The following is a 25,521-nucleotide window of genomic DNA, read 5'->3' as shown; positions in this document are numbered from 1 at the left end:
ACCTTTATCTTTTAAAAATGTTTAGTCTTTTATGATAGGGTTGGAAACGTCGTTATTTTTTTTACAATGTTTTTAATTAAAATCATGTTGCTTGAAGTATCGAAGAATAGGAAGGAAAATGAGTGGACAATACGTTAAACACAAAACAAACATTGTTATCGGTTGCCCAATATTTTGACAAGTAATAAAAATATTTCCTTATTTGCTTTTTGCTTAAAGCAAAGAATACTTTATTACAAATAAAATTACAAATATCGTGTAATTTTAACAAAGTTAGTATTTTTGGTGTTTTAAAGACAAAAGTGCGAGTACAGTCAGCTGCACAAATACGTGTACATATAGCGTCAGAAACTTGTATACACTTTCGGTTTCAAAATGTATCCTTTTATCTATATAATCAGGTTTCAAAATGTATCCTTTTATCTATATAATCACTAGCTTTTACCCGCGACTCTGTCCGCGCGGAGAAAAAAATAGAAAACGGGGTAAAAATTATCCTATGTCCGTTTCCTGGTTCTAAGCTACCTGCCCGCCAATTTTCAGTCAAATCGATTCAGCCATTCTTGAGTTATAAATGGTGTAACTAACACAACTTTCTTTTATATATATAGATATAGATGAATGTATGTTACTGGCGAATAACTGCATATGTACGTATTTTTCAAACCGAAGGACTATACAAGTGTTTAATGTTTTGTAAATATAACCTAAATAAATAGCAATAGTCTAACTACGTGTTATTCCAGACTGTGTTCTATATACCAAATTTCATCGAGATCCATGGAACCGTTATGGATCCATCCATCTATCTAAACATTCGCATTTATAATATTAGTAAGATTTATACAGCTGACTGTACAATACAATAATTAAATACTTTAAATTTCAGTTGGTACTTTTTTGATACTCAAATAGAATCTGAAATTATGTACATGTGTTATTTAATAAATGAAATGTGTAATAACTGTAATAATTTAATTCAATGCTATTTATTTTAAAATAATGAATTAAACATGGCCGCCGCACTCGACCTGTCAATTCCCTGTCATACAGCACAGCTGAATACAGATTATTCAAATCGATATTAATAAGTCATCGTTTATCATAAAGTTATCCAGCGTGTTGTAATAATTTTGATGTAACATTTTGACAGTAGGATTTATAATTATTTAACCGTAATTGCAGCCAATGGACTTTAAGAAATAATCAACATTTTCGAACTTGGAAAAGATACTTCCAAAAAAAATTTAGATATGGGAATGGCCACTTATTTTCGTTTAGATAACAAAAGATTTCGTTCATAACAGAACTCAAGCCCTGTACTCGGAAGGGTAGGCAGATTTAATTTATTAAAATATACAAGAGTGTATTGACCTTCGTCAGGTCGTCTACAAGGTCATGGTAATGAAATAAAGTAAAAGTAAAGTAAAGATAAGGAAATAACAGACGAAACGAATGCATATCAATAATTAGTGGTTGACCATAGTACCATATTGCACGCCACAAATTCTTCGTATTGACTAAAACAAATATAGGATACTGAAAATCTAAATTAATATGAAATACAGTATTTAACCATAATTAAACAACTGTGGTTGGATTTAAGACTTTACGAAATAATTGAAAGACTGAACTTCTGTTAGTCTGTGATTAATTTATTGGTCATAATGAAATGTAATTCTAAGTAAAAATAAATTGTACAATTTGCCTTAATCTAAATACATACTGCGTACGTACTGCAGCAAATGAAATGATATCTTCGCCTACGAATAATTTAGTTCAAAATTACTCCTGTTTAACGAATTCAGCCAACGTCATGTTTCAATTGATCTCTAGTTATTTCAAGCGACTGTACAATTGACTTAACAAATGCAAGAATTTCTTACGACTTTAACAATACTATGATGCGTAGAAATACTAGCTGTCACTTGACACCTTGTTTAAGCCAAGATCATGATAATAATCAGCCAATAGAAATTGATAATTGTCATGATCTTGGCTTAAACGTAACTCGTATTCACGACCCATGACATTACTTTAAAATATAATCTTTTCTATATATATAAAATAAAGTCGTGTTAGTTACACTATTTATAACTCAAGAACGGCTGAATCGATTTGACTGAAAATTGGTGGGCAGGTAGCTTAGAACCAGGAAACGGACATAGGATAATTTTTACCCCGTTTTCTATTTTTTATTCCGCGCGGACGGAGTCGCGGGTAAAACCTAGTATTTATATAAAGTTTGCGGAGAAAATATTTTAAAGATTTTCTTTTGTTTTATGGAACATTATTACTTTGTCAAACTTGAATTAAATAAAACTTTAGTTTTATAAAAGGAAGTTTCAGTTTTGGCTACGTTTTTACTCAAGTAGCCTTGGATTTGGATCCGTAATGTATTGAGTTAAGTAACTTATTAGATACGTAACTTATTCGATGCATCTGCATCATGTCACGTAACAAGTATGAAACTAAGATGACTGTACCATGTATCATCTCATCTAAGCTGACGTATCATTTCTACTAACTTGACCGCAAATAAATAAAGTACTTTGGGAATCACTCGTGAAGTTAACAGAAATAATTTGTTGTAACTTTATTAATAGTACGGCATTGAATTTGGCGTCAAAACGTCAATGTAGGGTGACCATGATTTTAATGGATTTTTTTTTCAGGATAAATAAATATGGAGTTAGTTGTTTTCATTTGGTCTATTTTAATCCATGATTCCAGTGGGTCTAGCACGAACATTTGTGACAGTCGCCTTCGTATCATCATATATAAAATTTTGCAGCGAGCATATCGGGCGTAAAGTCATACTAATTTTGACACAATTGATGATGACGATATTTGTGCTAGGTCCACAATATTGGACGTATATGTAATATTTATAATATTTATGGCGTAAATCCTTAAATGATTTAATAATCCATAGATTGTTTTTAATATTTATATTATCCGAGTAAAGTAACCAATGAATCCCATCTTTTTAAAACTAAAGTAATTATAAAACTATTTTGCGAATAAGTAATGTAATAGATATGCGATAATTATGTGGTCAATGACTATATCGTGTATTTCCAGAGATTAATATACGTATAAGTTAAGGAAAATTTCAATTAAACCTTATTAAATTACGTAGAGTAATATCAGATATTTGTTGTTCAACATCTTAGTATATACTATATAAAGTACATCTTACTCATTACATACCATATTGTGCTGTCATCAGTGAAACTGTCTTCATATTATGCTTCTTGTGATTCATACTGATCGATGGACGCAAGTGGATAGGAGAAAATTTCAAATACCTTAAAGATAAGATCATCGCCTGATAATTACGCCATCTATACGACTTTTAATGCGTTATAAAACTACCACAGATTAAAAAATCTTATCTTCGTATTAAAAAAAAAATAATACGAAGAATTAAGAACTAAATTATAATTTTTATTAATCTCGAATCTGATACTAAATTGATTCTGTATTTTTTGAATATTTTAAGAAAAAATATTTTTTTTTTTACTTTTTTACTATGTTTACTAACAAAATCTTATTATCCTAGCAACATAGTTTCAACTTTTTTTGGTATATCGTCAAAAGATAGGTGTACCGGAAAGCGATTGAAAAATACTACGTTCAGTAGGTATGGTTGTATAACAGGACTTGTCCATGAAATTGGTTGAATTATGGTTGTAATACGAAACCGGCGCCACTGGCCGTTTCTGAAGATATACTCCGCGCGTCCCAAAATCTGGCATCAGTTTTGCGCGCGCGCACCCACTGTTGACTTGTTTCTTCTGAAGCTTGTTTATTATACGTTTCGATTAATAGTTTAGATAGTGTTGTGCTGTGATTGTGCTTGTTTATTTGGCAGTATAAGGTAATTTTTTTAATATAACGTATTTTTTTTTTACTTGATCGTAATAATAATTTTAGCGAAATCCAATGAAGATATAGTTTTTAATTAAATAAAATACCGATAAAAAAGAAATAGAAAAATTAATACGAATTGTTAAAACTTTTTACGATTATAACTTTGTAATTTAACATTGTACTAAAATTTAAAAATATATATAAAATGAACATAGTCGTATAAATATGTAAATATTTATTATCTTCGAATTACTATGTTTGTATTATATTTAAGAAAAACAATAAATTAAAAATTCTAATACGTATCTGTGATTAAATCTCTATTAGCTGTCGCCCGCGACAGTCCGCGTAGAATTAAAAAAAACTTACAAAGTAGCATATGTATTCTTTCAGACTATCTACATTTACGACAAATTTCATCAAGATCCATTGAGCCGTACTGGATATATCTATCCATTCATCCAAACATTCGCATTTATAATATTAGTAAGATTGCAAACTACGCGAAGAAAAACCAATCTTTCAAAGTCGCCAGAAACATTGTTGCTTCTCTCAACTTTGTTCGAAACATTTCTATAACCTCACTTGTCTTTTAGGTAAAAAATAGTTATTCCTAACTTCATTCAGATCACGCCTAGTACATGCTATTCAAGTATCGTATGTTACCAGCATTAACACTAACATGCTTTTCTTGCCAAATTCAGCTTTCACTAGAACAGCATTGTATATTCAAGACATGTCTACGTTGATGCATTTAGACGACACAATCGATAAAAGATTTTATATTTTATATAGGTGGTTTTGAAATTTCTAAATTGAAAAAAAAAAATCAAAGTTGTTTATATTTTAGTTACACTTGTCCCGATGTTTGTCATCAAATCTTGCGAATTAAATTTAAACCGTTTTCTGTTTACTGATTGAGTTGAAATTTTGCATACATATGTTACAATGCAATATGATGGAATTAGAAGGTGGACATAGGAAATCCTTACTGAAATGACTTATCGAGTTTGGACACGTCTTTATTTACAACAACATAATAAAAGCTTGTTTTTTTTTTTTAATTTTATTTAAATTTATCTCAGAATTCTTTTCATTTTATTTAATTTCAAATTAAATTAATTTAACCAAAGAATTTTGTTTACATTCGTGGAAGTTCCGCTCGTGACTACACTCAGCCTATTATATTTGTTACTTATAAACGTAGATAAATATCTTGTCAATGATAGTAACGGATGCAAAACGGTTTAGATCATCGCTTATAATGCACGTAGCATGGTTAAAAATAAATTATTTGAACGCTAAATATACTATGACATAATCCATTACTATGTTTTCTAGGACACATTGTACTCAATAGGCTTTACATTTTCACGATCGATGTTTCGAAACGGAAAAATTATGACATTTTGTAGGCAAAAGCTTTGTCGTTGCTTCTGCCAATGAAAAAAAAAGTAAACTTTACGATGCAGTTTTTCAATTGTTTATTGTTAGTCCTAAAGTGACTTAGATATTTAAGAAATGCTAATTATTTTTTGTTTTAGATATATTTCTACATTATGGAACCTTTGCAAGTGGATGTTGTACATTTCTACCCGAAAGAGAACGCGCAACCACACAACACTATCAAGTGAGTAATGTGTATTATATAAAAAAAGAATGGGACCCATCTGCAAGCACTTCCTTTCGATTAAAATATTTTTTATCAAAATCCATACCAGGGGCCGAGCATCGCGGTAACACACCATAAAAAAATACAGTCGAATTGATAACCTCCTTCTTTTTGAAGTCGGCTAAAAATTAAAAGACTAAACAGTACGCTAATTCTCAAAAGCTTAAATTATTTTAGTTAAGTTTTTACACAATAAATAACTACAGTTTGTTATAAAGGAATAATAATAAATTTGTAAACGTGTAGTCTGTGGCTCGTTGGTCTAGGGGTATGATTCTCGCTTCGGGTGCGAGAGGTCCCGGGTTCAAATCCCGGACGAGCCCAAATACAATACAGTATTAGTAAAACATAAACTCTTCTTTTACTTCATCAAATATCGGAAAGTTTACGTGCAGCTGCGTCTATTTTCACTCAGATATTTTGTTGTAAACCTTGGACGTTTTATTTTTTAATTGTAATAGTTTCTTCTTCACTTCTTTTAATTTTTAACTGTCTTCAAAAAAGAGGAGGTGCTCAATTCGATTGTTTTTTTTTATGTATTTACAATGATTACATTGCGATTTTAAACTATCTGACTGAATTTTCAAACGATTCAAAACTTAAACTCATGAGAGGTTGAGTTCCTTTTTTAAATTGTCCACAGAATTATTACAGACAATTTAATTTGTATTGTACAAACAAAGCAATAAACAATGAATTTTTCTACTTTAATTGCGTTTATTTTGTTTTATTGCGGATAATTATTATTACTTCTCAACCGGTTCACGTTACTACATATTTTAAAGAATTGTTGATAGTAAAGTATTCTATAGACAATGCAATAAATTTTTATCTATCTCATAACTGTAATGTTTCCCGCGAATAACGAAAAAAAAATTAAAACATAAAAAAATTAACTTCACCGTACACTTTTATGTCCACAGCAGTATCCAATTAAACTGAAACTTGCCCAATCCAATCTTCTAAATTTTGAGAGCCTCTCGTCAAAAAATATGTTAAAAGACCTGTGTCTATTTCTATTCTATTGTTTGAAGATTGCAAGAGCGTCGGTGGCTCAAGGGTCAAGCACTTGAGTTGCAATCTGCAGGTCCTGGGTTCGAATCCCGCTATGTACCAATGTGTTTTTCGATTTACATATTATGTACATTTATCCGACGCTCTTACGGTGAAGGAAAACATCGTGATGCTGCATATATCTGAGAAGAATTTCAATGATATGTGTGAAGTTAACCCGCACTTGGCCAGCGTGGTTAACTATGAACTAGTCACCCCCTAACTTGGGTTAGGTTCTGAGCCCCTCAGTGGGGACGAATAGTGAGCTGATGATGATGTTTGAAGGTTGAGCAGTCATTTAATTCTTTTACTTTCCCAGAGTATTACATCGGTTTCTATATTCAGTTGGTTTTATGTTTAATTTTATCTCTCTAGATTTGAAGTGGTAAACGAAGAGAATCCTACGACGACAATCGTACGACGTGGTCAACCTTTCAATGGTGTGGTTCGTTTCACGCGACCCTTTGATGAAAATGAAGACATCGTACAACTAATGTTCACACTTGGTAAGAAATATAACTAATTAGCTCGCCCGCGGCTCTGCCTGTTCAGAATTAAAATAAAAACAAACATTAATTTGTAGTACTTATTTCTTGTATTAAAGATGACTTGATTCGTTGATCTGTAACCTTTTTCAACAGGTGACAAGCCTCAGATGGACACGCAGGGCGCGACGTTCATCCACCGAGAGGCTGTCACAGACAAGCACATGTGGACTGCCAAACTCCTCGACGTGCAGTCAGACACCGTTTCATTTGAGGTCAGCTTTTACCTGCTTTTATATGATAAAAAAGCTGTCACCCCCGACTTCATTATCGCGGAATAAAAAGTATCCTTATAATATTCCCGCTACCATCAATTACCTTCCTGTCAAAATCGATACATCTATTCCTAAGATTACCCGGAACAAACGTGGACTTAAGGACAAAAAAAATGGTTTTTAATCTACCAAATTACTGTTACTCAATATGTATTCAAAATCCATATGCAAGCCACGTTTAGAAGACAAACTGTGTATATGTAATAGATTGCTTTTATGACTAACAATTGTACCAAATAAAACCTTTAACCTTTAAAACCGACGGATAATCTTACAAATTCGACCTTGCTATTAAGTAATGTCAAACTGCAACCAAATTAACTGCATATACGTGGAAGGAATCCTAAAATGTAATTACTGATTCATTGCGGCTGTAACTGATAATTTTTTGTTACATTTTATCTTAAACAGACTGTCTGGTGTTTATCAGATTTACGATGCAGAAACGCGTGATACAAAATACAAATTTATTTTATTTACGAGATCCATTTTTCTCAATAACTAGCCTTTGTGTTCTTCCGCACTATGTTCTACGTCTTTGTCAAATTTCAGCCATATCCGTTGAAACCGTTCCGGTGAAACCTTCAAACAAGCCATCCATCCATCCATCTAAATATTCGCATTTAATATTACTAGCATTCGCCCGCGACTCCGTCCGCGCTGATTTAAAAAAAACTTATTAAGTAGCCTATGTGTTCTTCCAGACCATGTTCTACATGTATACTAAATTTCATTGAGATCCGTTGAGCCGTTCTACGCACACATTGGCACATATATAAAACATATTCTGGAAGAACATAGGCATAGGACGGAGTCGCGGGCGACTGCTAGTTACTAAGAAACATAATAATTCAACAACTAAATATTATGTTACATATAAAATTTTAATTCAAAGTTAAGTATTTCAATTCGTAATCGAATATAATTAATGTATTATTTTAATACATTTTCCGTCATAATTAACATTTGTAAAATATGTCCTGTTTGATAATATGCCAATTGTTCTAGGTAATAACACAGACAGTGTTCGTCTGTCTGGTATTTCAACCCATTAGACATTAAATTACAATATTATAAAGGATTTATTTAAAACTTATCGTGATATCGACATAATTTACAATTTATATTCTTGTTATAACATTTTTATCGATAGGAAAAATTAAATTAAATACTTAAAGTAAAATTAAATAATAGATAAGTTATTATGAATAAATTATAACTGGCCATAAGGAAAATATTTTATGTATAAAATTCGAGAAGTTATAACACTAATAGTACCTATAAAAAGTAATGTTTACAAATAAACACAGACGTTCTAAAAATGTGTTAAATAATTCAATCGTCCGGACAAAATGGCGGACGCGGGAACGTAGAATTGTTAGTAATTTCAATATTATCATTTCACTTGCCTTATTGGCTTAGCATTAGTACATCGTAAATGTAATTAATAATCATTTAAATGTCCGTTTGTAGAGAATTAAAGAAACTTATAGGTTTAATTTTTATATATAAATCTTATACTTGTAATATGTTGCTTCTAAACTCGTTTTCACATTTACAAAGTAACGTATAAATACATATATATGTATGACGTATGTTCAAATCACATACCTCTGCTAAAATGATCATATTGTTTAGTTTTTAGCGGCCAATAAAAAATAAGTCCAATTATTAAATCAAGTCAATCAATTTGTCTAGACAAAAACGTACAAAAAAGTAGTAAACATAAAAATTCCGTAATTGTATACTAGCTATAGAAAACGGGGTTCAATTATCAAGTTCTAATAATTTTGTTTGTTTGTATATACAGTACCATTCAAACTTTAATGCTGTTTGCGATTTTATATTAGACGTTGGACATAATACAATTTTAAATATTAGCAGGACGTGAACTAACTATTCCGAACGCTTTCCTTTAACCAGGTAGGTATATCTGGCACCTACTTCGCGAACATAATATGCTAAACTTAGTCGCTATGAAGTTTGAATCTTTTAATTCCTGGGGTAAAAAAATAAGTTCATTTAAGTACGTAAGTAATTTTAGATTTTAATTGTTGTTGCAGGTGTCTACACCAATCACTGCCCCCGTGGGCTCCTGGGCTCTCCGTGTTATCACCAGACTGAAGAGCTCATCAGACAGGGCCTTCTATGACTTCGACCAGGATATCTACATTCTTTTCAACCCATGGAACCCTGGTATGTATTATATTACAAGAATCTCAATTGCAGGCTAAAGCAAGTTGCAAATACATTTATTTGACATATAACTTATTCTTTAGATGACCAGACGTATATGGAAGACACTGATCTTCTGCAAGAGTATGTTCTCAACGACGTGGGCAAAGTGTGGGTGGGACCGATCAAGACCACGCGTGGGAAGCCCTGGTTCTACGGCCAGTTTGACGCCGCAGTACTACCGGCTTGTATGTTCATGCTGGATAGAGCTGAGATGCCATTCCATCAGTAAGTTAAACCATGAAAATCTTATGGACGCATAGAAAGAGAATATTTGCCCTTTTTAGGCGTTCCCTTTTCCGTTAAATCCACTTTCCCTTCCCATTCTTTCGTTATAAAAAAAAAGGTGGGAAGGTAAAGAGGACTCAAATTGTGTCTCCGACACACACTCATCAGTCTGTACGCAGAATTGCTTCCATTTGTTGCCTGTGGTCTATATGGTCTTAGTACTGCAGGCGAGCTCGCTAATTCGTGCAACAGATGTTTTTTACTGGCGACTACCATCATTTAAAGACTGTTTTGTGAAAAGACCAATTTAATTTCATGTTGTTTGTTTCAGACGCGGCGACCCAGTGAAGATGGCGCGTGTTATCTCTCGCATCGTGAACTCCAACGACGACGCAGGCGTGTTGGTGGGTCGCTGGGACGGGGAGTACGAAGATGGCACCGCACCTTCCGAATGGACCGGCTCCGTTGACATCCTCGCACAGTATTTGGAGACGCAGCAGGAGGTGCCATACGGACAATGTTGGGTCTTCGCTGGGGTTGTTACCACGGGTATGTAATTACTAAAAAGTAGCACGTTTAATTCCAGTCTAGTATTACATGACGTTCCACAGGGATCTTAATTAATACCGCTCTAATCTAATCTTGTTTAGACCATTAGTTTATCTTTTGGTCTATTTATGCTCTTCCAATCTTTATGGTCTTTACGATAGATTCAGAATGTTTTTTTGACTCAATTGACTTCTTTGAACAAATTACAAGAACAATTAAGATAGTTAAAGTCAAAGGTTATCGCTGTAAGTGACCAAATAATTTTAGTACAATTTATCTAATATTAGTTACATAGTGTATTGATTTCGCAATTTCAATGATGTGTGCTTAATTTCAAATTTATGGAAGACCTAATTTTAGTCCACGTTCCCTTCCCGATGTTTTCTTATAAGGAGAAAAAAGGGGAAGTGGATTAAGCATAGGAGGGGAAATATCATCTTTCTGTGCGTCCCTTTCTCTGGTAATTAAAGATAGGTAACGCATCTTCATTTACAGATGTCTATGGACAAAAGTCGCTTCGGTATTTCGTCAAAATCATATGGCCGCTTCTACGTTAGCCAACTTATGACATAAAAAACTTAAGTTTAACCTTTTTCCAGAATTTTGATCAATTAACTTATAATTTTGACAGTAATTTTTTTCGTATCCAGTTTGTCGAGCTCTGGGTATTCCTTCCCGTGTCGTCTCCAACCTTGTATCAGCTCATGACGCTAACAGTTCGCTAACCGTGGATAAGTATTACACGGAGACGATGGAGGAGATGGACTACGATCCCAACAATGCCAACGGAGCTGACTCCATTTGGAACTACCACGTGTGGAATGACGTTTGGATGACGCGACCTGATCTGCCACCGGGTATGTAGAGAGAATACTGAATTAGCTAATCTAAAAAAAATGTTTAGTAATTTACCCATCAATAACTTTAATATTCCACGAGAACAATCTAGTATAAAACAAAACAATAAAAGACAGATGTTTCCAGTTGGGCCGATTGGCCTACCGACTAAGACGGACTTTTTTCCTATTAGGCCGATTGAGTTCATTGATACAAAAAAATATTCCCATTAGGCCGATTAATCGGTAAGCCGATCGACCCAACGGGAAACAATTCTGATGAACAAAATACTAAACTAATGACGCTATTAAAATTTCCTCATGAATGTCAGGATACGGTGGCTGGCAAGCGATAGACGCGACGCCTCAGGAGACATCATCAGGAATGTACCAGTGCGGTCCTGCGTCGCTGGAGGCCATCAAACAGGGTGTCATAGGTCTAGGATATGACGTGGAGTTCATGCTGGCCTCAGTCAACGCGGACCTCATGCGCTGGAGGAAGGACCCGGAAGCGGAGACGGGATTCACTATGGTCGATACTAATAACTACCAGTGAGTACTTCTAGACATATTTCAGATAAAATGTATTAGAGGAAGTCTGAAACAATACAAAATACTGATTTCTTATCAACCAACAAAGATTCACGAAGACATTTGAGATCTACATGTACAAAAAAAATATAGTGTGGTCATGACATTAAAAATATAGCTCTCTCTGTTCTTCTTGCCTTTTCTTATATCCTTTCTCTCTATCATGTAACGAAATATACCTAAACGTTTCGCAACTATAAAATTTCCCTTTCTGTTCTCCTCCAAACTACAAAAGTGACTATTTCTCCGCAGCATCGGGCGTATGGTCCTCACAAAGAAGCCGTATGTGTTCGATCCTCTGGGTGATGAGGACAGACAGGACATCACTGCGGAGTACAAGCACAGAGAGGGCACAGCCTCCGAAAGACTGGCGCTTATGAATGGAGTACGGTATTCAGAGAGGGCTAAGAGGTAATTCAACATATTTTAACTATCCAACGAATATTTAATCCAAAAATAGTAAAGTCATAGAGAGTTAAGAATTTTATTCTTTAGACAATTTTTAACATAACAACAACCTTGTCTGACTAAAAGCTATAATTTCAACCTGGCAACATTACAGGTACTACGCGATTGCTGGCAACCTCAGCAATGAGATTACATTCAAGCTGCGAGACATAGACACTGTGCCCATCGGACATGACTTTAGGGTTACTGTAGATATTGAGAACACATCCCGTGAAGTAAGACATATATTCAAATCATAGAATTATTTATTTTAGATTATAATTTTTATCCTTCAATAAATCTTTCATTTAATTCTCTGACTAGGGTCATAACATAAAAGCAGCACTTTCCGCTACCAGTGTATTCTACAACGGTGTCAAATCAGAAGTCGTTAAGAAGGTGGAAGGGAAAATCTTCGTCGGACCAGGGAAACGTAAGTTTTCTAACTAACCATTGGTTTCTGAGATCAAATCTCTTTATAAATTGTCATCCCTGTCATATTTAACAAAACAGAGATATTAATATTTTTAAATGGGGAATTTGGTCTAAGAAACCCACTATTAATTGTCTAACATTCACACAGAGTTCTTACTTAGTCACAAATGGTGATCTTTAGTGATTTCTCCTAAATCCTCTCTCTTTCTCCTAAATCATAGGGTCATACTCAGAGGGTCCACTTTAAGATACTAAGTGTGACAGTTAGATCCTTTTAGCACTAGTGGAAATACATTGGACATAGAAAAAGCAATCACGTTAGCTACTTTTAGTGGAAAAAAGGTCTAAAATAATTGTGATGTATTTCATAGATAGACTAACAAGGATATCTGACTCCGTGGGCATAAATCAAATTAAATTATGACAGCGCACTAGCGCCCCTCTAACAATGTTAAATATGTCGCAAGATTCTCTTTGTATTGTAGCTGTCATGGCCCAGTTGGCACACCTAAAAGCCACTGCTTGGAAATTGAATTGAATTGTAGCTGTCATGTCATTTTCTAGGTCTAAATAGGTTTTATATATTGACAGAACAAAACGCGATAGCAGCGCCTCTCACAGGTTCTGATATCTTTGACTATTATACCCAGTATTTAATGTTTTGTCAATTGGCAGGCGAACAAATAAGTATTTTGGTGAAATCCGATGAGTATCTGCCCAAGTTGGTGGAGTACTGCAACATGAAGATCTCCGCGATGGCAATCGTAGACGAGACCAAACAGTCGTGGGCAGACGATGATGACTTCCAAGTTCTCAAACCTAACATCAACATTAAGGTAAGTACACTACGAAACGATCTTTACTTAATTTTACTTAATTTACTTCGTATAATTACCAAAATAAAAGTATGACTTGATAGATAGTACTTCTATAATTAAAGGACTTTACATAGACAACTATTCTTTTTTAAAACGTATATCGTCGTTTTCTAAGATCAAAACATCTCTGTTTAAAAAACCAATGACTAAAGGATGGGAAGGGGATGTGGATTTGACTGAAGAGGGGTCACAAAGGAAGGGGATATATTCTCTTTCTGTGCGTCCCCTTCTCCGTTGAAAGGTAGGCAACGCGTTTGCATTTGTGGATGTCTATGGGCAACGATCGTCTCGCTATTTCAGCGAATTCAGGTGGCCGTTTGACACCTTTTGATAATAAAAATAATGCCTAATGACAGTGTTGCCATAATAATATTTATTCCCCGTTAATTTCCAGTTTAATGAAGATTTGATTATCAATGAACCGAGTTTAGCTGTACTATCGTTTGTAAACCCGCTGGAGCGTACGTTGACGGGGTGCGAGTTCCGCATCACGTCGTCAGCTCTGGAAGGACGTACGATGCGTATCACCGCACCTGACGCACCGCCGCATGCACCTGTCACCGCTGAATTACCTTTCCAACCCAAGGTAATCTTACTACCGGTTTCTTTTTTATTTCGGTATTTAATTCTTTGAAGATTCTTCATTTGATTTTTTTTACAGAAATTGGGGACGATTAATATTATTGCAACGTTCAAATCTAACGAACTGAAGGACATCAACGGAGCGGCGAGTGTTGAAGTCTTGGAGGGATAAACTCCCATTGTATTATAAGACTGACAAGAAGATGTCTTTAAATATATTGTTTTCTTTTTTATTTTATTTTAGCGTAGGATATTGTTTTTTTTTTCATTAAGTGAGAACTTTTTTTTATGATTATTTTTAATTTTTCTGCAAATTTTACGCAATCTGCCTGACAACATTTATTACGAACGGTAGCTTTTATTGTACGCAAATAGATTTAAGCTTTTAATTAAAAAGTTACATAGATTATATTTTTATATGAATTATAGTTAATATATGTTAATATAAATCAAATAAATTTATTACAGTTTTTAAAATGTTTTTTTTTTTTATCTCTGGATTACAAAATTTTGTGTTTATTCATCAAGATGACATTTTTAATTCACATATTTTCCGAATGCCACAAGATCTTAATCGATTTCCAATCATTCTCAAAAAAAACAAGTAAAGTCAGAAACAAAAGTTTATTTCAATTCCATGCAATGTACACATTTAATTCATTTAACAATCACGACAAAATGTACTTCTGTAAGTGTTTTTACATTTCAAATCTCATTATACCCAATTTAATTTTTGAAACAATTTCAACACAAATATTAACAAATCGAAAAAAAATACAAATTAAACAGCTGTTAAACAGTGTGCTATGAAATATGGTAACTTTGTAGCTATGTCACCGTCAATTTGTGAATTTGATCAGTTTATAATTTCTATAGCCATTGCAATTAACATCAAATTAGCTAATATTAGGAACACTCACCAGTGTGTTTTAGCCTTTTCCTATATTAATGATAATGTCTCATGAAAGTTTGAATAATTTGATATCAAATTAGTTTTATAATCTAACTGATGTTTACAATGTGACGGTTAAAGCTACATTTCTCTGGCAACAAATTCTAAAAGCGACTTAAAAAAGAATGTATAACTCTAAAATATTTTATAGATAGTAGAAGAAATATCTTAAAATAAATGGATTCTTCAATCAACTAATAATTAATTTTTCATGTATTTCTCATACGAAAAATAATAATCTACATAAATTCATTGGAAAATAAATTGCTGGAAAAATAAGTTTTCATACGAGATTTATAAATAAGTAACGTATGAAGTATTTATTATGCTTAAAGTTATCATTTATTAATATCTGAGGTTAAATAATTAAAACAGAAATAAAGTAGATGACGTAATGAAAAAAAAAACAACGTAACAATAAATATCAAGTCACATTGCATGAAATATCACTAAAAAGAAAATCTTTTGTTATTCCACAAATAGATCGTAAATAATTTTAATTACGACCAATTAGATAAATAATTGGGAACACATTGTTCAAAATAACTTAAACTTAAATCAAGTTATCTTCACACACCTTATAACTTAAGTGAGCATCTCACATAGATATTGTTATATACTGTTAGATGTGGAAATTATATAAATATTGTTATGTAACATTATATACTTTACTGTCAAAGGAACTTGAAGAGAGGACGGCGAAATAACAAAAACATAGAAGCTTTATGTACAGAAAGATTTTACCAAATTCATTCAAATAATATTGCTTTTTTATCGAATTATCTTAATTAATAACCATTTATTGGAACGAAGTTCCTTATCGCGCGTTGTGAAAGGGGGCTAGACGGAAAAAATTCTTACGAAAAGTTGTCACGACACTTTTTGCTATAGTATGTATGTTAACGACGAATGAGCGCTACTTCACCATGGCAACGACGTGACAATATATAACGAAAATTCATAGAAATAAAATGTACTTCTTGAGAAGACTTAAGTTTTTTATTCATAGAATAAACATTGGTTCCTTCACTAATTAATCGAAAGGAACTTCGTTCCATCCGGGTGTCCCAACACACCTCTCAAGTGTTTTGTATTTCGAAATTTATTTGCCTTAAATATTATTAACTATGACTCGAATTTTGAGTTTTTATTACTTTGATACTTTAACAAATAGAAGCAAATGTACAATTGATCCAATAAATAAATATAAAATCGAATCAGGAAAAGCGAGAGTTCAAGGAATGATTTTCTCGCTTATAGAGGTTTTTTTAACCCAAGTTTCTCGCTTATAAGACTGAACAATAACTCTTGCTTAAAGAGGTTTCTCGTTTATCCAGTGTCTACTCAGTGTTTCCCAAAGTTGGCGATAACGCCCCCTTGGGGGCGATAACGACCCCTTGGAGGCGTTTGAAACCTAGGAGGGGGCGATAAGAGGCTCAAAAAATGGGGGCCATTGAAATTAATTAAAGCAATGAAATTGTGGTTTTTAAGTTTTAGGGCTGAATAAAAATTAGTTGGCTCTGAAATATAATTGATTTTCAAAGGGGGCGGTGAAAGAAATAAGTTTGACAATCACTGGTCTACTATATCTTTGGATTTAACTAATGCTTTTGATATGGTCAATCATGATATTTTAATAAATAAATAACGCAAAAGTACGCACTTTGTACAGTATTATTAGTATTTAGAAATCTAAAATGCATGCAATAAATTTTAACGAAATAATAAATTTTCGGGTGTCCCTCAAGGTAACAACTTGGGGCCACAATTTTATTCAATTTTATGAAAACTTTATTGTAAATTAGATAAAGTAGCAAAAATTGTTACTTCTTATAGACATTAAAGATAACACATCTAGAAATAAATTGAAATTACTATACCAAAGGCAAAATCTGAAAGAGTAATATGTACCACAAAATTGTAAATATTGTATAAGGCTCTCTTTATTTGTTCTGAAAAGGTAGTTTTTTTATTGATTCAATTGTACAATTACAAATTCACTAAAATTAAAAAAAAACATTGTTCAACTCTTATCATAGGTTTCTGAGACCAAAATATCCGTATAAAACATATCGTCTTCTCTGACACAAATCAGATAACAACATGTTTTAATCGAAGATTTTGGTCTCAAAAACCCAACGTTAATTTGACTGTGTGCGATTATAAATTTGAATATTGTAACACATTTTTCTTAATATAAATGATATGATTTAAAATATTTATCATAATTTAATCAAAGATAAAGGAATGCTTTAAACTTTTTAGATAAAACATAATGAAAAAGACGATTTAGGTCAGGGATTCGCAAAGTGGTCGAAAGCATTGCTAATTCTCACTCTGTCTTCTTCTATTGACCTAAGTTAGAATTAATAATAATAATAATTGATCTTAAAAGTAGGTAATTTGGCCATAGAGGTCTGAGGTAACAGTTCATTTTGGAAAAGGGGGTCACTTGTCCAAAATAGTTTGGGGATCCCTGATTTAGGCAATGAAAACCTACTGTCAAATATTAGTTTCTTTATGGTACTATTATTTTTTCAATCATGAAGAAAATATGCTTTATTTCTGATCACTCTATCTAACATGTCTGTGAAAAGACACCCTTATTTCAAAGCAAATAGAGTTCAAAATCGCACACAGTTATATTTTTTAAAATTAATTAACTTTAGCCTTTCCCGTTACAAATAAAGCGTATTCTTCATAAAACTTTGGAAACATTTGTATAGCGAAGTAAAGTAAACTTAGATATGCAACTATCGCTAGAGTTAAGATGAGATCGAACACCGCAGGTTTGACACTAAAATAATAAAAAAAATAGTTACAAATTTAGCTCTTAAATAATTTAACTAAGAGTCAGATATATTTTTCATAAATATCTTTTAATCTAATATTATTTAGTTTTAAATCGAGTTTTAAATACTTTATTATTTAATTAGGGGTTCATCTATAAATTACGTTACATGTTAAGGGGGTGAGAGGTTTTCAACAAAGTGTGATATTGTGTGATGAGGGGCTTTTGTGACATCACACTTTATTGATATATAAAATTTTATATCTATACTGTTTTTAATTCCATAAATTTAAAAAAAAATTGCAAAATGAGTGATATCACACTAGGTAAAGGTAAAGACAATTGTGACTACAGGGTAGGGGGTCAAAGAATCATGAAAATCGTGACACATCATTTATTAATTACCAAATAGTAATTGTGTTTTATAAGTCACTAGCTTTTACCCGCGACTCCGTTCGCGCGGAACAAAAAATAGAAAACGGGGTAAAAATTATCCTATGTCCATTTCCTGGTTCTAAGCTACCTGCCCACCAATTTTCAGTCAAATCGATTCAGCCGTTCTTGAGTTATAAATAGTGTAACTAACACGACTTTCTTTTATATATATAGATATCTAAATATGTATAACAAATATTTTTTTTAATTAACGACCCCTAAAATTCTTTGAGACCCCCCAAGGGGTCCTAATATTAAAAGTAATATAACTGACCTGTAGACATACAGCAGTGTTCTGAGCGGCGAGTACAGTACGTACTCCGGCTCCCGCTTGTCCACAGAGTGCACGCTCGCTGTCACGTCCACGTAGCGGGACAGAGCCTTCTCCAGTGCTCCTGTCACTCCTGTCACGTCATTATAATAAAATAAAAACAACCCAAGACAATAAATACAAAGAAATGAGACAGAGTGAGATCGAGGGAATAAGAACGAAATATCAGGTATCGATTCATTATCTAGTCGTGTTTTTAACTAGTTTTTTTCCTGCGACTCCGTCCAAGTGGAATCAATAAGGAAATTGGATAAAAAGTATCCTATATCCGTCTTCTGGTTCTAAGCTATCTACTCACAAATTTTCAGCCAAATCGTTTCAGTTGTTCTTGAGTTATTAATAGTGTAACGACTTTCTTTTATATCCATAGATTACTAGCTGTTGTCGAATTAAAAATAAACTTAATAAGTAGCCTATTTTTTCTTCCAGATTATGTTCTACATCTGTGACAAATTTCATCAAGATCCGTTTAGCCGTTCCGGAGATACATTCAAATATCTATCCATACATCTAAACTTCACATCTCACTTATACAAATGTTTAGATTCAAGGATGGATGGATGTTAAAAGATATCTCCAGAACGACTTTACGGATCTCGATGCAATTCGGCACAGATGATACACAGTCTGGAAGAACACATAGGCTACTTATTAAGTTCTTTTTAAAAACCGCGCGGACAGAATCGCAGGTAAAAGCTAGTTTATTATTATTAAGAAATTAAGATTGACTTTAAATTAATTTAAACCTGTATTCGGTGGAGTGGTAGTGATGATTTGTGGAGCCCGGGGTTGCGAAGATAGATAATTGTACCAATGTCTAACGGCTTCTTCATCGACACCCTAAAAAAGGTAAATAAACAACATTTTGATCTAAAAAAAAACTTGTGAGCCGTCATGGGACGCCTGGCAGATGTGAAACATCGTGTGTGTACAAGTAATATGCATAACATATTAAATAATTAAATAATAATGATAGTAATAATAAAAATTATAATAATGATAATAATGATGATAATAGTGATAATAATAATAATAAGGAAAATGTATTAAATCAGAAAATCAATAAAAATGTGGAATAATAATAATAATAAATAACATTAAATATTATTAAACTAAACACATAAAATATATATATGTATATCTTAGTATAGCTTGGCGACCCGTCGCCACGGCAAGCGTCGCCACGCAAACGATTCGGTTTACAAGTGATCCTATAGATGTTTCACATCAAATGGCATTAAATGACAGACATGTCAAGTTATATTTAGTGTCATCACTTACAAGAGCCTCATCGTATAAAGTTGCGTCTTCATCATTGACTTCATCGGTGAGGTTGTATATATGTGAAGCAAGCGCACGAGCAGTCAACACGATGTTGTTGACGAGGTGCTTCAAAGACTCCTCTGATGGAGTATCCAGGATTGTACTGCGAGCTGGGTCTTTGTGAGTCTGAGGGAAAATGATTCAAGACTAAGTTTAAACAGTGGTAGAAATACCACGACCACACAGAAGACAAGTGTTATTTTACTCTTCTTTCCCCATCCTTTCCCTTTTCTTTTAAGGAAAAAATGGAGGATGAAGGGAATGTGAGGTAAGTGGAAATTCATAGGAAGAGGAAATGTTCTTTTTCTGTGATCCTCTGTGGATCAGGGGTAGGCAACGTATCTGAAATTGCGGATATCTATGGGCAACGATCGCTTCGCTATTTCGACGAATTCAGATGTTCGCTAGTTTGAAACCTTATAGTTTAAAAAGTGGTCAATTACTGTCGTATTTACCCTAGTTTTCAATTAAGATTTAATTAATGCAATATGTGTATATACAAGTTTTTGGACAATGAAAACCATTCAGAATACATCTGTTTAAGTTATTATCGTAAGTGATTGTTGGATGAAAATCATAACACATTTTTAATAGTACCCACACTACCCACACGGTAACCCGAATTCGCTGAAATGGCGAAACGACAGCTGTCTATAGACATTTTTAATTGCAGTATAAAGAGACGCACAGGAAGATAATATTTCCTCTTCTTATACATCCCCTTCTCCAGCTATCTGTTTTCCCTAGCTATACTAACCTCAAAAGAAAAGGTTGGGAAGGGAACGTGGGACTATACCTGTAATGAGCTAAGTGTAAACGCAGTCATCCGTCTGATGCTGAACCGCTCATGATGCCAGGCCAGGAGCTCGTCTGCCAAGTTGATCTTCTTGTGTACTACGGGTACGTTGAGTCGTGTACGTAGTGAATGAGCTGCACCTCCAGGTTTTGGAGGCTTCGATACGTGCAGGTTGAGGTTCTCTGATGATATTGAGTCCAGACAGAGCACGAAGGATACATCCTGGAATTAAAGAGTGGTATGTGCTTAGGAGCATCGGTGGCTCAGAGGTTAAGCACTTGATTTGTAACCTGCAGGTCTTGGATTCGAATCCCGCTATGTACCAATGTGTCTTTCGATTTTTACAGGAAAGGAAAACATCATAATGCACATATCTGAGAAGAAATTCAAAGATATGTGTAAAGTCAACCCGCACTTGGTCAGCGTATTTGACTATGACTTAGTCATCCCTAACTAGGGTAACTAGGGTAGAATGTAATAAATTAAAAAAAAAAAGTGCACGATATTTTTTTTCATTCAAATTGCAACAACACATGGGGAAAAGAACAATTTCCAAAAAAAAAATTTAAATCACATACAAACACACCTTCATATATTGTGTGAGTTTTATCCTTATTATTACACTTGATAAGTGTTATTTATATTACAAAAAATATACAATAGGGTACCTATGTTTTTATTTAAGGTCTTCGAGACAGTTATGGTCCCTGAAAAATTACAATTTACAAAGACTAACCTGCAGTAATGAAGCATCGGTCACATCCAATTGCTCCTCCAACCACTTCTTAGTAGCAAAATAGTTAAGAGAGTGTCCTACAGACGTCAACACGAACAGTAATGAGGGTCCACCACGTACTGCGGCACTCGAGTACAAACGTGAGAAGATTCTAGCCAATTCTAGTACAGCTACTGCGCCTGACGCATTTGAATCAGCACCTTGAGCTAATTCCTGTTAAAAATAACATAGAAAACATTAATTTGCATTAAAAATTATGTAATTGAGTATAGTCCGTTCCACGTTAAAACGTAAGTGTCTTTTACGTAAATATTCGTATTTATAAAATTAGAGCGTCGGTGGCTCAGGAGTTAAGCATTTGACTTGCAATCTGCAGGTCCTGGGTTCGAATACTGCCATGTACCAATGTGTTCTTCGATTTTCGATTTACATATGTACATTTATCAGACATTCTTACTGTGAAGGAAAACATCGTGATGCTGCACATATCTGAGAAGAAATTCAATGATATGTGTGAAGTCAACCCGCACTTGGTCAGCGTTTGACAATGGCCTAGTAACCCTTAACTTGGGGTAGGCTCCAAGCTTTACAAAATGCCAATCTAGATTTGAAATGGTGAATAACTATAAAGAAATGAATCTCACAGGCACAAGTCCGGAAGCATCATAATGTGCTGCTATGACAATAGTCTGGGCCGCTGACCTGCCCACCAGCTTGCCGTGCAATGTCACCGGCTTTGACTCCAGTTTCTGTGGAGCCGGTGCCGATACCACTGGAATGGAAAGAAGTCTGTGACACTAAATGTCCCACTGGCATAGATATGACTGGATTGATTTAAAAAAAAAATAAGTAGCCTATGTGTTCCAGACTATGTTCATCTGTGCCAAATTTCATCACGATTCGTTAAGCCGTTCTGGAGATACTTTATTACAAATTTCAATCCATCTAAACTTTCGAATTTATAATAATAGTCGCTGTAGTAATCTATTTACTAAAATTAGTACATATATAGTAGGAGGTTATCCTATTAGACCTATTGGCCCAAAGGGTAACACCCATAGTAAGTATAATGGAGAGTGTAGATTATAATAAATAAAAAAAAGCAATCATAACTTACCAATTTGGTAACCATTTGATGAGACAGTATTAAACATTGCCTCTAAAGCTGTGCCAGATTTATCATCAGTTATGAAGCTGTGCTGCAGATCCTTCAGGATTTCCTCAAACTCAGGAGACCATTCAGCAAAGTAAACGGGAGCTAACATTTCTTGTTGGATCATGGCCATTTCCAGGAGTTGGATGTGCTGAAAACAAGATATGAAATAATATGAAATATTGACTAACATACACATTATAAAAAAAGATAATAGAAAATATTATAATTGATTTTTTCCTGCGCTTTCTTTCATCAATAACTATCAAATTTTACATTCATCAGTTCATGCCGTTCTTTAAAAGAAGTACATTTTCTGCTTGACTTATCAATACAATTATTTTTTTGTATAAATATTCATCTATACATACATATATGCTTAATAACACATAATTATATGTGAACTAGCTATCGCCCGCGACTCCGTCCGCGCGCAGTTAAAAAATGGGGGGAGGGTTATGAAAAATAGATGTTGGCCGATTCTCAGACCTACTGAATATGCTCACAAAATTTCATGAGAATCGGTCAAGCCGTTTCGGAGGAGTACGGTGACGAAAACTGTGACACGAGAATTTTATATATTAGATTAATATTCTATACAATAAATAAACCTCATAAGTCATACCTCTTTTTGTTCATCTGTAAGTTCAGTATTATTTTTGGGCAGCACAAGCAAGAGTGCCGGTGATTTACTCCTTATCTCCATAAACTGCTCAATGGTGATGTCCTGTAAGCGGGCCACAACACAGTGTCGGGCCGTGCTCCATGATGTCAGCGACCGACCCTCCAGATTGAAGCTAGCACTCCGACATCCTGACAAATAATTAAGTTAACTTGTAATAAAATTAATAGACTATGTATGTAATACATCTTCCATCTTTAAACTTGTTGTCTATGTCTCATTTTGATATTATAGTTTGATATTGATAAAAAGTCAAATTTATATTGACAAATTTTATATACTATTGTATATTATATAAAAAATATATAATTAAATTTTCTTGTAAATGTATAAACAATGTAATACTGCAATAAAATTGTGACCTACATGGTCATTGAGTTGCAAAAGATTAAGGTAATTGAGAATGTCAGAGATTTTAATTCATAGGGCTTCCTACTAACAAGGCCATATTAAATATTGATAAATTAGTGACCACATTATTTTATTTTATTCTAGCAATCCATCTTCTCAAATTCAGCAAATTTATTTTACAGGGATCTTTTTCTTGTAATATTTTATGAGATTTATAAGATTAGATTATAGAATTATAAGATTCAATAATATACAAACACTTTACGAATCACTCTCGTATTCATGAGAAAGTCGAAAGGTCATAAATTTAAATTCGATAATATTGACATTAAGGAGGTTATATTTAAGAATTTTCTTTATTCTTTCACATATAAAGACTGAAACATGACCTGAAATGTAGTGATAAGATATATCTCATTGTAAATAAGTATATGTTGACACGAGAATAGGCGGTTTCATTGAGACCAAAAAAATATAACCTTAATTAATGGTTCGATGATTTTTAAGGAATTATAAATAAGAATTACAATTATTATTTACACTCACCATGGGGTACGGAGTGAAGATCATATTGTTGCATTCTATATACAGAAAATTCATGTGATGCTGCTACTGGATTTACTGGAGACATGATTATAAATATAGGCAGAGCAACAAGCAAATAGTAGGGTAAATACCCCCTAAATATCTCTGCAAAACCATCCGCTTCGTCCAGCCACATTGTAGATACTAATTTATGAATTATTTACAGAATGTTAACTTAAAAATTATAATTTTATTAAATATAATCCAATTAGATACTCTACGTGTGATAAAATGGGTCAATGACATTAACGTGACTTGACAGAACTAAAATAATTGTCTATGCTTTCCATTGCGTTCTTTAGTTAAAATAACGTTAAGATATTTTTTTCTGTTATGATTATTTTCAAAATAATCAGTAAAACAAGCTTTGATATTTTACTTTATACCTTAGGTAAATTATTTCATGTGTAAATGGATTTTTACCATTTTAAAAAAGTTTCCTTTTGAAAAAGTGTTGCCACTTTTCTCAAGCAATGCAAGGCAATCAAAGTGAGCAGCGGATGGCTGACGGATCGCTTTCGTTTGTTTATTTTTTAACCGTAATATCCTCCTTCGAGCCTCCCTCTGCAACGCGACACTGGCGAAACAATCAGTGCCCAGTTGGCACACCTAAAAGCCACTGCTTGGAAATTGAATTGAGCCGTAATATCCAGTCATTTGTAAATCGGATTTTATTAAATGACATGACATGACGTGAAGTATCGTGGCGTAGGCGTAGGCGTACTCATAGGCGTCACCAAACATGAATGTGAATATGAACTCTAGCATGAACGTCAACTTTAACGTTAAAGTCTACGTCAAGACTAACGCCAGCCTCAAAGTCAAAGCTAACGTCAACATAAACGTCGTAGTGTCATAAGGAGCTGAAAGGGTTGATTTCCCCAACTATTTTGGAATTCAGAAACTTAAACTTGGCGTAAAAGCTAAGATGATTTTGTTTGAAACCAACTAGCTAACGTGTGTTGGAACTAATTTTTACAATCTCTAAATAATATAGTTTATCGACTGGAGCTTCATTCATTTTGAACTTATTTCTTAACACTAAGCAAGCCATTTCTCATTATAAAAGTAATTAACAAAGAACATTATCAAAAATTCCTTAATAATCATAAAATGCAATAAACCACTTTTCATCAAGTTAGATTGACGATCGAATTTAAAAAGATTCTATCATAAAGAATATC

The 25,521-nt window shown here is 33.5% G+C and overlaps 2 protein-coding genes and 1 non-coding gene across 3 annotated transcripts; 2 read left to right on the top strand and 1 right to left on the bottom strand.

Moving 5' to 3' along the window:
* Positions 1-3,767: 3,767 nt before the first annotated feature.
* On the top strand, positions 3,768-14,548 carry LOC106716544 (hemocyte protein-glutamine gamma-glutamyltransferase). Its single transcript, XM_014510069.2, has 15 exons — positions 3,768-3,883; positions 5,421-5,506; positions 6,977-7,107; positions 7,243-7,361; positions 9,485-9,617; positions 9,701-9,884; positions 10,216-10,433; positions 11,084-11,290; positions 11,602-11,821; positions 12,113-12,271; positions 12,423-12,543; positions 12,632-12,740; positions 13,418-13,578; positions 14,015-14,206; positions 14,282-14,548. The coding sequence occupies exons 2-15, from the start codon at positions 5,436-5,438 to the stop codon at positions 14,372-14,374; spliced, it is 2,118 nt and encodes a 705-aa protein (XP_014365555.2). The 5' UTR covers positions 3,768-3,883; positions 5,421-5,435; the 3' UTR covers positions 14,375-14,548.
* Positions 5,800-5,871, top strand: Trnap-cgg. The gene has a single exon. It is a non-coding gene; the product is annotated as a tRNA-Pro (tRNA).
* A 3,026-nt stretch (positions 14,549-17,574) lies between the features above and the next one.
* LOC106716605 (nicalin-1) lies at positions 17,575-24,567 on the bottom strand. Its single transcript, XM_014510147.2, has 10 exons — positions 24,299-24,567; positions 23,345-23,532; positions 22,684-22,870; positions 22,211-22,338; positions 21,567-21,779; positions 20,831-21,052; positions 19,993-20,160; positions 19,458-19,551; positions 18,655-18,784; positions 17,575-17,951 (listed from the first exon to the last, which is right to left on the bottom strand). Exons 1-10 carry the CDS (start codon positions 24,471-24,473, stop codon positions 17,810-17,812), a joined length of 1,647 nt encoding a protein of 548 aa, XP_014365633.2. The 5' UTR covers positions 24,474-24,567; the 3' UTR covers positions 17,575-17,809.
* Between the last annotated feature and the right edge of the window lie 954 nt (positions 24,568-25,521).

The sequence above is a fragment of the Papilio machaon genome, chromosome 16 (assembly GCF_912999745.1).
Source record: "Papilio machaon chromosome 16, ilPapMach1.1, whole genome shotgun sequence".
NCBI classification, from domain to species: Eukaryota; Metazoa; Arthropoda; class Insecta; order Lepidoptera; family Papilionidae; genus Papilio; species Papilio machaon.
Note: the sequence above shows the minus strand (reverse complement) of the source record. Positions and strands in the feature narration are given on the sequence as shown.

Coding starts and splice junctions, on each gene's coding strand:
- LOC106716544 (XM_014510069.2), top strand. CDS start 5,436: ATGGAACCTTTGCAAGTGGATGTTGTACATTTCTACCCGAAAGAGAAC. Junction 7,108..7,242: donor ACAACTAATGTTCACACTTG/GTAAGAAATATA, acceptor CTTTTTCAACAG/GTGACAAGCCTCAGATGGAC. Junction 9,885..10,215: donor GCTGAGATGCCATTCCATCA/GTAAGTTAAACC, acceptor TGTTTGTTTCAG/ACGCGGCGACCCAGTGAAGA.
- LOC106716605 (XM_014510147.2), bottom strand. CDS start 24,473: ATGTGGCTGGACGAAGCGGATGGTTTTGCAGAGATATTTAGGGGGTAT. Junction 23,533..24,298: donor TCTTCACTCCGTACCCCATG/GTGAGTGTAAAT, acceptor ATTATTTGTCAG/GATGTCGGAGTGCTAGCTTC. Junction 17,952..18,654: donor ACACTGCTGTATGTCTACAG/GTCAGTTATATT, acceptor TTATTATTTTAG/TGTCAAACCTGCGGTGTTCG.